At 41.4% G+C, this 13231-nt stretch overlaps 1 protein-coding gene across 1 annotated transcript in view; it reads left to right on the top strand.

Moving 5' to 3' along the window:
- The window catches only part of PRRC2C (proline rich coiled-coil 2C), a 90845-nt gene that overhangs the window by 32203 nt on the left and 45411 nt on the right, over positions 1-13231 (top strand). Inside the window, exons 7-14 of the mRNA XM_060232449.1 lie at positions 3112-3191; positions 3622-3755; positions 3844-3931; positions 4298-4412; positions 6239-6316; positions 6903-7431; positions 7935-8143; positions 12132-12381. Coding sequence (XP_060088432.1) covers positions 3112-3191; positions 3622-3755; positions 3844-3931; positions 4298-4412; positions 6239-6316; positions 6903-7431; positions 7935-8143; positions 12132-12381 — 1483 coding nt within the window. The remainder of the gene's footprint in view (positions 1-3111; positions 3192-3621; positions 3756-3843; positions 3932-4297; positions 4413-6238; positions 6317-6902; positions 7432-7934; positions 8144-12131; positions 12382-13231) is intronic.

Genomic DNA, 13231 nt, shown 5'->3' on the forward strand with positions numbered 1-13231 from the left:
GTGAGGATTGTGGCGTCCAGACGCACTGGCAAGTGGCCTCCCCAGGGCCCAGCTGGCTGGCAGGGGTCATGGGGCCCAGCCGTGCTGTGCGGCTGCCTCCCTGGGGCCTGGCTGGCCAGCCAGGATTGCTGCAGGGCCTGGAAAAGTCACTGTCACAGTTCAGGTAAGTTTTCCCCTCATTTCTTTATTCCCCTTTATTTCTATTTCTCTCCCCCCCCCCCCATTTCCTTGTTTCCCTTAATTCCCATTTCTTTATTTCCCTTTGTTCCTCTTCCCCCCCTTTCTTTATTGCCTTTCCATTTCTTTCCCATTTCTTTATTTCCCTTTCTTCTCTCCTTAATTTCCCTTTCTTTCCATTTCTTCCCCCCATTTTTATTTCCATTTCTTAACCTTTCTTCCCCCCATTTATTTTTTTCCCTTTATCCCCCCGCCCTCTCTCTGTGGAGCCTGAGTGGTGGGCATTGTGAAGGGCTGCTGCTGGGGTATGTGGGTGCCTTTAAAGGTCTGCTGGGAGCAGCTGCAGTTTCCACATGAAGGGTGGGAGGGAGGGGTGGCAGGGTTGAGTTGTGGGAGCCAGCTACCACCAGTTCACTTTGCACTTCATTATCCCAGCTGGTGTGGTCTAATATGCTAATGAATTCCTGATGGGCTTTTTCTACAGGAAATCCCTGGACCTAGGCATTTGCCTAGGGCAGCGAGCCGGGTGTGTGTGCCAAATTAGGCTCTCTCCACGTGACTTCAAATAGAAAAACAACTATTTGCACTAATTTTACCGGCCTGAATCGTTCTCCCTTGGCGGAGCACTGTTTTTTTGATATGTTTTTTTGATATTTTTTTTTGTATGGCTCAGAAATGACATTAAAAATATCCAAATGGCCCTTGGCAGAAAAAAGGTTCCCCACCCCTGCCTTAAAACAACTGTTTTAGAACACTTTACTAGTAATAATAACATTGTCAGTAATAAGACATTATAAAGGACATTAATAAACAATGATGGGGAAAGGACTGAAAATAACAATAACTAATAGTATTCCAAAATAAGAGTATTTGGATCAGTGAACATTGTGTAATCATGATACCATAATCTCTCTCGCTTCTTTTGTGTCAGACTTGGAAATAGTGTGTTGTTTTAAATCTAGTTCCCTTAAGAAGTGTGAAGGAGCTGGTCTAGGTACTAAAGTGATTTTGGAAAAGAGAGCAATATTTTTGAAGAGTTCCTACAAAAGGGTGATGGTTATATTTTCTGTGTTTCATTATCTTCAAGCTAAATGTTTTTTGCTTGCTAAAATGCAATCTGGTTTTCGAAACTTTCCTGAGTTTGGAGCCCTTTGGGCACAATTGACCAATCATGTATATTACAGAATTTAAAGCATGCTAATCACTAAAGATCAGGGTGGTGTGCATGTTTTTCAGGCTAGAAGGAACAGATCCTCGAGCAGAGAAATTGCATCTTGAAATGTGGAAGTTTATATTGCCCAGAGGCTATACATTCTGTCTGAGTTTGACTTTGAAAGAAAACTTCGGCAAAATGATTAATCAATTTTATCTTTCTCCTAAATATATGGGGGAAATTTGTGGGTTATCTTCAAGTGATCATTGGCATTGTGATTCTCAATTTCATTCACATATGGTAGTTGTGCAAACTTGCAAAAGGATGTTGTGCTGAGATCATTGATCTGTTAAGCGTAAGCTGAAATAACATTACAGAATTATTTCTCTTAAAACCATCTCCCGTCCATCTGAGTTATTCTCTTATATGTGGTTTCTGTAGCCACGTTAGTTTTTGTGAAACGCTGGAAAAGTAAGAATTGCCCAGGACTTTTTGAGTGGTTTGATAAAATAAATTACACTTTTTTATTAGTTAAAATCACATTGTTACAGAGAGGTCAGTGTTTGTAACAGCTGGAGGGGACATGGTTGGCTATAATTAACCTCATTAAAATCTCTGTTCAGCCATTTAGTGCATTAAGAATATATTGGTAGATTGTATGTCTAACTTCTGTGAGTTGTGTTACATGTGTATATAGGTAATAGAGATTCTAAAGTCAAAGAAAAATAATTTTAAAATGTTTGAGCAGTCAGTAAAATATTTAAATAATTTGTCTTTCTGGTTTGGATTATCTCCAGAGCACTGTAGTTTCTATTTCATTTCTCAGATTTTGTTCAGAAGTTGATTCATCATAATTATTCCTGTGTTAGAAGCCAAAAAACTTCAGCATCCAGACAGGATCCTCTCTTGTGTAGTGGGCAGTTACTGGAAGAAGTAGACTTAAGATCAAATCCATGTAGAATTGTACTCAGAGGATTAATACTGAGGTGCCTCTGAAAGCATAACTCAGACACTGCTTGGTTTCTTGAGTATCCCATCTAGCAAGAACCACATATAGGAGCATAATTTGTATTATCAGAAAGATACAGGAAAAGATAATACTGTTAAATACTGTTTCTTCTGGCCTCTGACTAACCTTCTAAGAACAGTATATTTAAACTCCAAGAGGAGACGTAGCAACAGCATGCTTCAATAAAAATCTAACCAAGGGTGAGTCCTTGAATAGCCAACAGATTGTTTTAATAGCCAACCAGATTGTCACAAAAGTGCTATCTGAGTAGGATGGGAATAACAGCCCAATTTAGAAGCCCAGGGAATTTTATCAGAATACCTGCCTCCTGCCAGTTTATCTTGGTAAATCTGAAAGTATGACAGTGTTGACCTACATAAATGCAGATACAGCACAAGAGATTTTAGTGCTAACTTTCCTTTGAGTGTCCACAGCTCTGAGAGGCACAATCCACACATTTGGCCTTGTTCAAGGAATTTTCCCAGGTGGTAACATTCTTAGCGTATCATCAAAAAAGAAAGCAGAAATGAAGAAAATTAGACCTAGGGATGATTGCAGGACATCTTGTCACAATTCTGTTGTTCTGTCATTGTCATGGCTGTCAAATGTTGCCTGTAGAGTCTTTGTGGAAGAAAGGTGAGTGCTCTTTGAGTGCACTTCTGGTTACTAAAGGTCTTCAACTCTTGTAAGTTAGGCTTCAGAGATTACAGTTGGCTTGGCTGTAAGGGAGTCATATAGTTACAGTTTTTGCACATGTGTTTTCTTTTCCCAGATGTTCAATCAGTATCCTAAATTGGCATATCCTCCAATGCCAGGTCCTGGCAGATTCCCTACTCCACCAGAGGTTAGCAGGTAAGAACTGGCCAGAACTCAGTTCGCGGTGGTTGATTATTCAACACAAGTCAGCATAATAACAAAACCATACCTGAGTAATGGCGCAGTCATTAGTTTATGCACAGGAAGTTGTATATTGGAATTGTATATTCTTGGACTGAATGCTTGGCATATGCCATTAATGTTTCAACTTCCTTCAGCAGGAAGATCCTAAGAACCTAAAACCTATATGCAAACATTAAGAAAAACTGGCTTCTTAAAATTGATTGTGACATTTAGTAATTGGAAAAACAGTAGAGTAAAACTGGCAAAGAAATGTGTGCTAATAATGGGAATTATTTTCATTATTGGGCTAAGTCAACCTTAGGGCTTAACTCTGTTCTTTTCTGAACTTGAATAGGAAATATGGACAAATAAACAGTAAAATGGTTTGTTTTGTTTGTTGTAGAGGACCAAGGGGGAGAGGACCCTCTTCATGGGCCTCAGAAGCTGTTGAACGTCCATCCATCCTAAGTGCTACTGAACTGAAAGAACTTGACAAATTTGATAACTTGGATGCTGAGGCTGATGAGGGCTGGGCTGGTAAGTCCATTGATCTCTGGAAATCTTCAGTGGGTTGATGTAGGAAGTGTTTGCAGTGCCAACCTCATATCTTTTATTTTTACCGTAGGAGCCCAAAGTGAGGTAGATTACACTGAACAGTTGAACTTCAGTGATGATGATGATCAAGGAAGTAACCAGAAGGAACAGGACAGCAGGTGACTGGTTTTCTTATGCGCATTCATTTTAGGAAACTTAGTCTAGTTTTTGTACTATATATACTGTATGCATGTCTAAGAACCAGATTAGATTGTGGGAAATTGCAGACTTAGATTTCTCCTGTATTATAAATCTTTCTGGTCATGTTCTTATTTCACAGTTTAACTTTATCTTAGTGTCACTCTTCTTCATCTGTGATGTTTTGAGATGTGCGTGCTGTTACTTGTGTTTACTCCAGTTCTGTATGCATCTGACAAATGCAGTAACCACCTATTAGGAGATTGACACAACATCAAAAAGCAGAGTTCACTTAAAAAGGCTACTGCTTAGAAGCCATCTAATTTCCATGTGTGTCCTTCATGCAGTAATGAACATACAAAAGATTTGGAGAAGAAAGATGTTGAGGACCGTAAATCATCTGCTTCCCTGCATTCAGTTGCCTCTAAAGGACCCTATGGCAAAAGCAATCAGTTTGATCAGGTATTTTATTACTACCTTTTTATAGTCTTAATCCCATTAAGTAAAAGTAAAAACAGTTCCAAAAATCTGCAGCCACATGAAAATGTTTTTTTTGCTGTGGTCCCCTGCCTTTGGATGAAAAAGGAAATGATGGGGTAAATTGAAATATATGCCATTCTAACTTAGTTATTAAATTCAAAAAAACAAAATATGTTTTATAAAACGTGCTGCAGTTTAATGGAGAAATGCTTTTGTCAAGTTTTAGTAAATAAAGCTGTTAGTTTTTTTCATATAACAATTACATTTATGTCCTGTTTTTAGAGAGAAACCGATAAGGTTACACCATTGAAGTGCCTAACCTAAGCACATCTGTATACTAGCTAGCAAAAACAGGGAAGAAGTAAGAGTTAAAAATAGAAATCATCATTTTTAATAGAACAGAATGTTTAAAATATTTTCTGGACTTTAGACTCTTTGTACAGCCAGTGTTATCCAAAGTCAATACAAAAACCTCCAGCACATACCAGAAGTGATAGTGTGCAGTATGTGGGAGGGGCCATAGAATTTGGAAAGCTGCTGCCAATCTGAGTGGACAGTACTGACCTTGATAGACCAGCCATCTGATACTGTACAAGATGGCTTCATGTACACAGAAGAGATGACTGTTCTTCTTTTAGACAGCTTCAGTCTCTGGAAACGAGTATCTGCCTCTATCCTAAGAGATCACATTACTGAGGGCTATCAGTGTTATGAATGCTGAGTTAATCTTTCAAGCAACACTGATCTGTTCTGCAATAGATTGTTGTCACACACCATTAGTGCCCTAGCATTTGTTGATTTTATGTGCCCAACTATCAGCTGGTTCCTTTTCTGACTAGCTGGCTAAAAACCATCTCTAAATCTGTGCTCCTGCTTTTCCTGTCATGGCATCCCACACTGCCACCTATTTCTGAACCTTATTAGTTGAACCTTCTGCCGTAGTTTAGAAGTCCTTTTTCCTGTGGAAATTGGAGACAGGAGTCAAACTAGTGTGTCTGAAAGAAGGCATTGCGTAGCAGCCTTCTTCCTGACTTGCTGATTTTCTCCGTGTAGGAAGTTTCTTTCATTGAGGGGCATCCAGCAGTATGAGCATCTGAAGTGGTACAACCCAGGCAAGGCTTGTCCTTGGACTCCACAATATTGTCTAAAAGATTCTGCTGTATTGTGAAATCTTTTTGCCCAAATTTAGATTAGTTGTCCTCCAAATAAGATCCTCTTTTTTCTGTTTATGGTTTTCCATTTTCTTTGTTAAGTTGTGGGACTGCTGGGGCATTTGTATCCTTTTAATTTTTGTACATTGCTTAGCTTTTAAAAGTAGTATTAGCAGTACTTATAGACAATAGTAATAACAATTAGAGTAATAATACATTACAAAGAGTATGAATAAAATTAATTACCACTAAAGGAGGCATCAACAGTAACAGTAATGATTGTATAAATAATTATGATTATTTTAAGGCTCCATCTTGAAAGCCGTTTCCTGATGTTTCTGTCAAAACATAAATATAAAAGAGAAATAATACCAAATTAGTAGTGATAATGTACAACATACAAGATAAATTTTTCTTCATTGTTGCATGCTGGAGGAGTGTATCTGAATATCCACTCATTGTTTAGGACATTTCTATGTTGCCTGTTTAGAGCCCTGCTAGAGGCAGGTTAAATGAAAAACCACAGTTTAAAAAAAAACAGGCCATTGAAAAAGAGCTTTGCTCTCCTTATGTATTTGCCATTGAGCTTAAATCAGTACCTTTTTATTTTGTGATTTTTGTAAGAGTGTATATTCTCTTATTTTCTTGATCCAATAGGAGCGGAGTTTGGCATCATCACAATCGTTAGTACTTGAGAGGACCAGTTCCGGCCTTCATTCAAAATCCGTTCTTCAGGTATAAGCAGCCTTTAGAATGCCAGCTGTAGTCATTCGCAGGAACTGAAAAGGAGGTGGTGCAGCATGTTATGTTTTCCTTCAAATTTACATCCTGTCAGTTCTATAAAATAGATTCATAAAAGTAGGCGCAGGGAGCTAAAGGTTTATTCCAGCACATGACTGGAAGTGATAATGGAACTCTTGCTGGCTAGCATTTCTATAGCTTTTGCTTTTTTTTCTCTGCAGAGTTTGTATGTCAAGCTAAAAGACTTTGCTGTACTTTTGAACCAGTGAAATGATTCCTGGTTGAGATGAAGTTGTCTTTTTGTAGTTTGGGCTTGGGGAAGGGGACTGAGATTCAGGGATTCCTTGTATTTTCTCACATTGCTTGTGTTCAGCCACTCCTCTTCCTAGTCTTGACCTGAGAATATGGGAGAGATCATCAGCAGGGGAAGAGCAGTTTTCTAACAGCTTGTAATTTAGAAGTGCCCCTTCCAAGACTCATTTGAAAAAGCTAGTGAGCCACTTTGTGTATGTATTTACAATTTGATGTAAGATCTTTGAATTCTCATTTATCCTGTTTTTATGTAAAAAAAACCCTATAGCATCCGCTTCCAGATCGCCTGGCAGGACCAGGACGACAAGGTCCCTTTCCTCCTAGGCCAGTGCCAGATGAGGATGAGATTTGGAAGCAGAGGCGAAGACAGCAAGCTGAAATCTCTGCATCAGTTGAACGAGCCCGTAAGAGACGAGAGGAGGAGGAGCGAAGAATGGAAGAGCAAAGAAAAGCAGCGTGTGCTGAGAAGCTAAAACGACTAAATGAGAAATTTGGCTGCGTATCAAAGCCGCCCCGGGAAGACCCGCTGAAAGAAAAAGTGAATGAGAAGGAAAGTGAAAAAGAGAAGGAAAAGACAAGAGAAAAGGAGAGAGACAAAATAATAGAAAATGAGAGTGAAGGGGGGAAAAATCAAGAGCCGGAGAAGGAGGAGGAGAAGGAAGGGGAGAAAGAGGAGAAAGAAAAAGTAGAAGAAGAACCAAAAGCTGAGATACCTGAGCCGCAGAAAGCAGTCACACCTCCTGTGATAGTTGAGAAGGCCCCTGAAGACGAAAGCAGCAATAATAAGGAAGAGAAAGGTTTGTATTGACTCTTCTGGGTTTTTTAATTGAACAACAGCTTAATGATTTTGCATTGGGAGCTACTTCAGTGTTTTATCATAACAGAAAATCCAACCATATGAGTATGCAGATTTAGGTAGTGCATGCATGTAACTGCTTTGGATCGCTGCTGTGAATCACTGGCTTATGGTTGATCTGCATATTTAGAATCCAGTCTTGTTTAAAAAGCTTAAGGCGAGATGTCTTGCACAGTTGTAGCTCAGTAGAGTGATAACCAGGGTTCACTGTGCATTAATGAGGCTTTCTGCATTGCATGCCCTAGTTTATACTCCTGCTTCCTTCGACTAACATTTTCCTAGCATATGCCATATTTATGTAGCTCTGTCCATTCTGTTTTTTAGTATTGTTTCCTCGTGATTTCCAATAGGATCTTCTCTTTATTGTTATTTAAGATTATTAAAGTGACTTTTCAGTGTGTAAAACTTGTATTTTCTACTTTTTTGGATGTGCATTGTATGCAGTACTAATCTTTGCCTTCCCCCCCCCCCCTCTGTTTTCTCCATTAATAGAGAGTCCGGCAGTTTCTGCAGCACAGGAGAGCAGTCACAATGAAAGAGAAGGTTCCCATGAAAGTGAGCCAGATTCAGGTGCTCAGCCTCGCCCTGCTATTTCCTCTGGCTATCAAAAACAGTATCAGAAGTCCTTACCACCAAGGTTTCAGAGGCAACAGGTAAAATGCTGCTTTCCTGTCTGCTGTTAAGGCTCATGTTTGCCATTAAATAATTGTCTAAACCAGTGGCCCCCAACCTTTTTGGCCCCAGGGCCGGCCCGCCCACCGTGGCCCCAGGACCAGCAGGGTGGGGGCACCGAATTCTGTCTCCCCCCCCCCCATGGTGCCTCCTCCCCCCTCCGTTTGCACAAGTTTTAAGGCCAGGGAAGGGGCAGTGAAGTGCCTCCCCAGTTCTTTAAAGGCCAAATGCCCCCCCCCCGGCATGGCAGCAGCGTGAGCGACCCGCTGAAAAAGCAGCGGCACCCTTGCCTCCTCCCCACTTCCTTCCTAGGCGTGGGGAGGAGGCAAGAGCAGTGCGGCTTTTTCAGCAGGTTGCTCGCGCTGCTCCCATGGTTCCCCCCCCCCTCCGCCAATCACCGTGGGGGTTGGGGACCCCTGTTCTAGACATTGCTTATTTATTTACATGCTTGATTAATAGTCTGCCTTTTGCTGTGAGTCTCATTGTGTATTGCAACTTAAACAGTGCTGTAAGAAGGGTATAATGCATACAACCAGCAATTACTCTATAGTAACTACACAACATTAGCACATCTTGCATTAAAAATGCAGTAAAATAGAGGAATACAAGAATTACAGGACTGGGAAATAACACAGTACATTCAAGAAACAGTTGCATCACGATAAAATGCTGCAGTAAATTTAAAATTGGAAAACAGTGCAACAAGCACAGCACACTTTTAAACAGTTCCATTTTATATACTCTACAGAAAGATAGAAGTGTGGGAGTCTTCCTGACAGGCAGCTGTCATTCCGAACTTGCAGAAGGCTTTGCTCATGAGCACTTGCTCTCATCAGGCACTGCATATGACACAAGCCTATCTAAAACGAGGTTTAGCATCTGTCTGGTGCAGAATGACTGTGAATTCTTGTAACAAAAAATCCTGATTATTAAATGTAATGTTTATCTTGAAGGATGGCTCCTTTAGACCTTTAAACAGCAAAGCTTATCAGGAGAGGTGATCCTTCAAAAATGCAGGTTCTAGGCCATAAAGGGCTTGGTAGGTGATAACCAGTATCTTGAATTGAACCCAGAAACTAATATGTAACCATTGGAATGACTGAAGAGTAGGATAAAATGCTCACTCCTCTGATGCTTCAGAGTTGTATTCAGGGGCATACCCATGTACAGGGCATTACAATAGTCTAGCCACAGTTCTGTGGCGTAGCCGCAAAGCTACCATGACATGAATCCACATGGCTATATCAGTTGGGTCTAAATCACGCTAAACACTAAGTTTAATAATCAGGATTTTGGATAGCAAGCTTTCACTGCTGTCTGCACCAGACAGTTTTATATAGATTGTGTAATATACAGTGCCTGATGAGAGGCAGTGTGGTGGTTAAAGTGTCAGTCTAGGTTCTGGGAAGCCCAGCTTCAGATTCCCACTCTGCCATGGAAGCTTGCTGGGTGACCTTGGGCCAGTCGTATGCTCTCAGCCAAAACCGGCATCACAGGGCTGTTGTGAAGATGAAACGGAGGATAGAACAATGTAAAACCACTTTTGGTCTCCACTTGGGAGAAAGGTTAGGGTATAAATGAAGTAAAATAAATATACCCTGTAATCCATAAACACATTTGGAACTTCTTTGTAAATGGTGCACTTACTCTGTATAAGAGTCTAGCTGCTATAGTTTGCCCACTGCCATGTTTATGAAGGTATGTGAATGTTAACATAGTATAACCATAGTTTGCGCATTAGCTGGACTGACTGGCTAACAGTATGGTTCTATTGTGTCTCTTGGTTTTGAAAACACTGTCTCTTCCTATCAAGGTCCCATCCAAGCGCTGCCTCTCTTGCTTCCTACTTTTATCCTAATAGGCCCTACTGCAGTCTCCAGTACGGGCCATGGGACTGCATACTCTTCCTGTCCCCATGGCCTTTCCTGTGTTGCATTCAGATCCACCCCCCCTCTTCTCTTGATGTCCTTAAGCTTGATTAAAGTTTACAAATGTGCCAATTCATAACTGGTTATTGCCATAAGATTCCTGGTTGGCTTTTAAAGTTTGGGGATCAGGGGCATCACATGATTCTGGGGTTTGGCTAACGGAGGAGAACTGTGAACATGGCTCAAAAGTCTCTGCAAATTGTTTAATATACTTCTAGCACAAGAACTAATGTTATGGCTTTTGCAGCTTATCAAAATGTTTATGTATTTGTTCAGGGATTTAGACCCAGTCCTTTCATAAAACTCAGGGCAGCTTAAAATGATACCAAGTAGACAATCACATATGCAAAAACCAGATTTTAAAACACAATATAGCATTCTTGTTTGGAAAATGCACTCTTCAGTAAACAGTATATCCCAAAGCCTCAATAAAAGGCCCTTTTAAACAAGTAGCAGTGCTGTCTCTTGCCTCCCCCCTCCCCAGTTTCCTTTTCAAAAAGTTACCCAGGCTTTGAGAATTGTTGCTGAGACTTCACCTCCACCTTGGGCACATTCTAGAAACTTGTTAGATCTGTTACCTCTGGGGGTGAACCAACCTAACTAGATCTTTTGAAAGTTAAGATTGTACCCAGTTAAGCATTCAGCAGATGAGAGTCTGACCTTTAATTCTACCCTGCTAACCAGATAATCTGAAACTTGGGTGTGTAAAGTCCCCTCAGATTGCATGCAAGTTATGGTGACCCCATAGGGTTTCCAAGGCATGAGGTTGCCGTTGCCTTGCTGTGCATGAGACCCTGCAATTTTTTGGCAGTCTCCCATCCACATACTGACCAGGGCCAGTCTTGCTTGCCTTCCGAGGTCTGATGAGATCAGGCTAGCCTAGGTCATCCAGATTAGGGCGTTAGAATCAGTACAAAAAAGCAGGTCCACTGTAGGTCTCTTTCTCTTGTGTCAGGTCCCGTACAATGAGACCAGTTAAGTTCTGAGCTTTGCATAACAGGCTCACCATTGATATTGAAGTCGCCTTCGACCATCAGCCTGGGAGTCCTCGACACCATATCTGCAGCAGTCTTTCCAGTCTACTTGCCCATAGGTTGGTGGATGGTGAGCCAGCTGAAGCCCTTAACCTCCTGACCCTGGAACCTAGCGCATGCAATTAAGACTGGCTGTTATTGCCCTGACCTTGATTACCCAGGCAAGCTCAATCTTGTCAGATTTTGGAAGCTAAGCAGGGCCAACCCTGGCAAGTATTTGGATAGGAGACACCCAGAGAATACCAGGATTCGGAGGCAGAGGCAAGCTATCAAGCCACTTCTTTGAACATCCTGAAGCCCCAGTAGGAGTTGCCAGGGATTGCCATGACTTCCAGAAATGGGCACACTCATACACACAAATACAAAAAAATACCAAACACCAAACCCCCCAAATGCCTACTATTTGTACTGGATATCTACGGAAGCAGAGAGGTTCATACCCAGGACTACATCAAGTCCAAATTTCGGGTTGATGAGGGACCATAGTTTCAGCTGAGGTGGTTGAGATAATGTCTGCAGAGTCATCCAGCCAGATCTTAGTCACGCAAGCAAGGTCCTCTAAAAGCTTCTTTAAGAGCAAGTCACGGATTCCAGAAGCCTTGGTCTTAACAAAGTGTAAGGTTTGCAGTGGCCCTGTCAGGAAACGCTTCCATGACGTCTCAAGTGATGTAAGTGATATTGTACGTAGCGTGAGCACAGTCTCCTCCTTCTGGCTGCCTTTACCAACTTCTGTCCCTCCACCATACATATCGAATGCTGTTAAGTTAGTGTGAGCTGCATTACACAAAGCTTTACACACATAAGTACAAGCTAAACAGGTTTATTACCTGGGAGCAGAAGAGGCCATTCCCCCAGTTAAACAAACCCATTTCTACTCTTCCTTGCTGTCCAACCAAAATGACACATCCATCAACTGAAATTTAAGTCTGGAGTTTCACATGAAAGGATAATTAGGGCCCGTATGTTGTTGTCAAATTTATTTTTTGAAAAAAAAATTTTTTTTGTAGGAGCAGATGAAGCAGCAACAATGGCAGCAGCAGCAACAAGGGGTCCTGCCACCACAGTCCACGCCATCGCAGCCTTCGAGTGGCCCTGTCCCCCCACCACAGCATAGACCACTGTATCAACCCATACAGCCCCACCCCCCACACTTGGCTTCTATGGGGTTTGATCCACGGTGGCTCATGATGCAGTCTTACGTGGATCCACGAATGATGTCAGGAAGGCCTGCTATGGATATGCCTCCCATGCATCCAGGTACAACCCCAACCTATAGTACTGTTATTACTAGTTTAAGTTAGAAACAGGTACCAGGACGGTGTAGCGATGGCTTTAAAGTGTACTTTATGGGAGCCACCACAGATCTCTCCACATCCTTAATAGGCATAATTAAAAATATGAGGCAAGTGTTGGGGGTTTTTTCCCATCACTTAAAAATGGGAAATTGGCCACTACAGACATTCATAAAATTTAACATTAAATTAAGTGCCACCAATTATGCTTTTGTAGGTCCTGCTATTTTGTGTAAATTTACTGAAATGTGTATATTTTATAGTGAGCAGGACACTGGAGCTTAGGAACTAGCACTTAACTTCATATCATTTATGATAAATGGTTATGTATGAAAAATTCCCATTTTTAATAGATAATAGACATTTCCTCCAAGGCTGTTTTTTCTCTTGCTATAGAAAAGCCAGTTTGGTGTAGTGGTTAAGTGTGCGGACTCTTATCTGGGAGAACCGGGTTTGATTCCCCACTCCTCCACTTGCACCTGCTAGCATGGCCTTGGGTCAGCCATAGCTCTGGCAGAAGTTGTCCTTGAAAGGGCAGCTGCTATGAGAGCCCTCTCCAGCCCCACCCACCTCACAAGGTGTCTGTTGTGGGGGAGGAAGGTAAAGGAGATTGTGAGCCGCTCTGAGACTCTTCGGAGTGGAGGGCGGGATATAAATCCAATATCTTCTTCTTCTTCTTCTTATAGCTAAGTAGCAACAGAGACTGCCATTTCTCTGCTGAAAACAGTGATGCAGTGCTGGTCAAAGCTGCCTAGATGTATAGGAAGAGTAACCTTGTTTTGTTGAGTACACATCTGTTTAGTGTGAAAATATAG

This window comes from Heteronotia binoei, chromosome 2, assembly GCF_032191835.1.
Source record: "Heteronotia binoei isolate CCM8104 ecotype False Entrance Well chromosome 2, APGP_CSIRO_Hbin_v1, whole genome shotgun sequence".
Classification (NCBI taxonomy): Eukaryota; Metazoa; Chordata; class Lepidosauria; order Squamata; family Gekkonidae; genus Heteronotia; species Heteronotia binoei.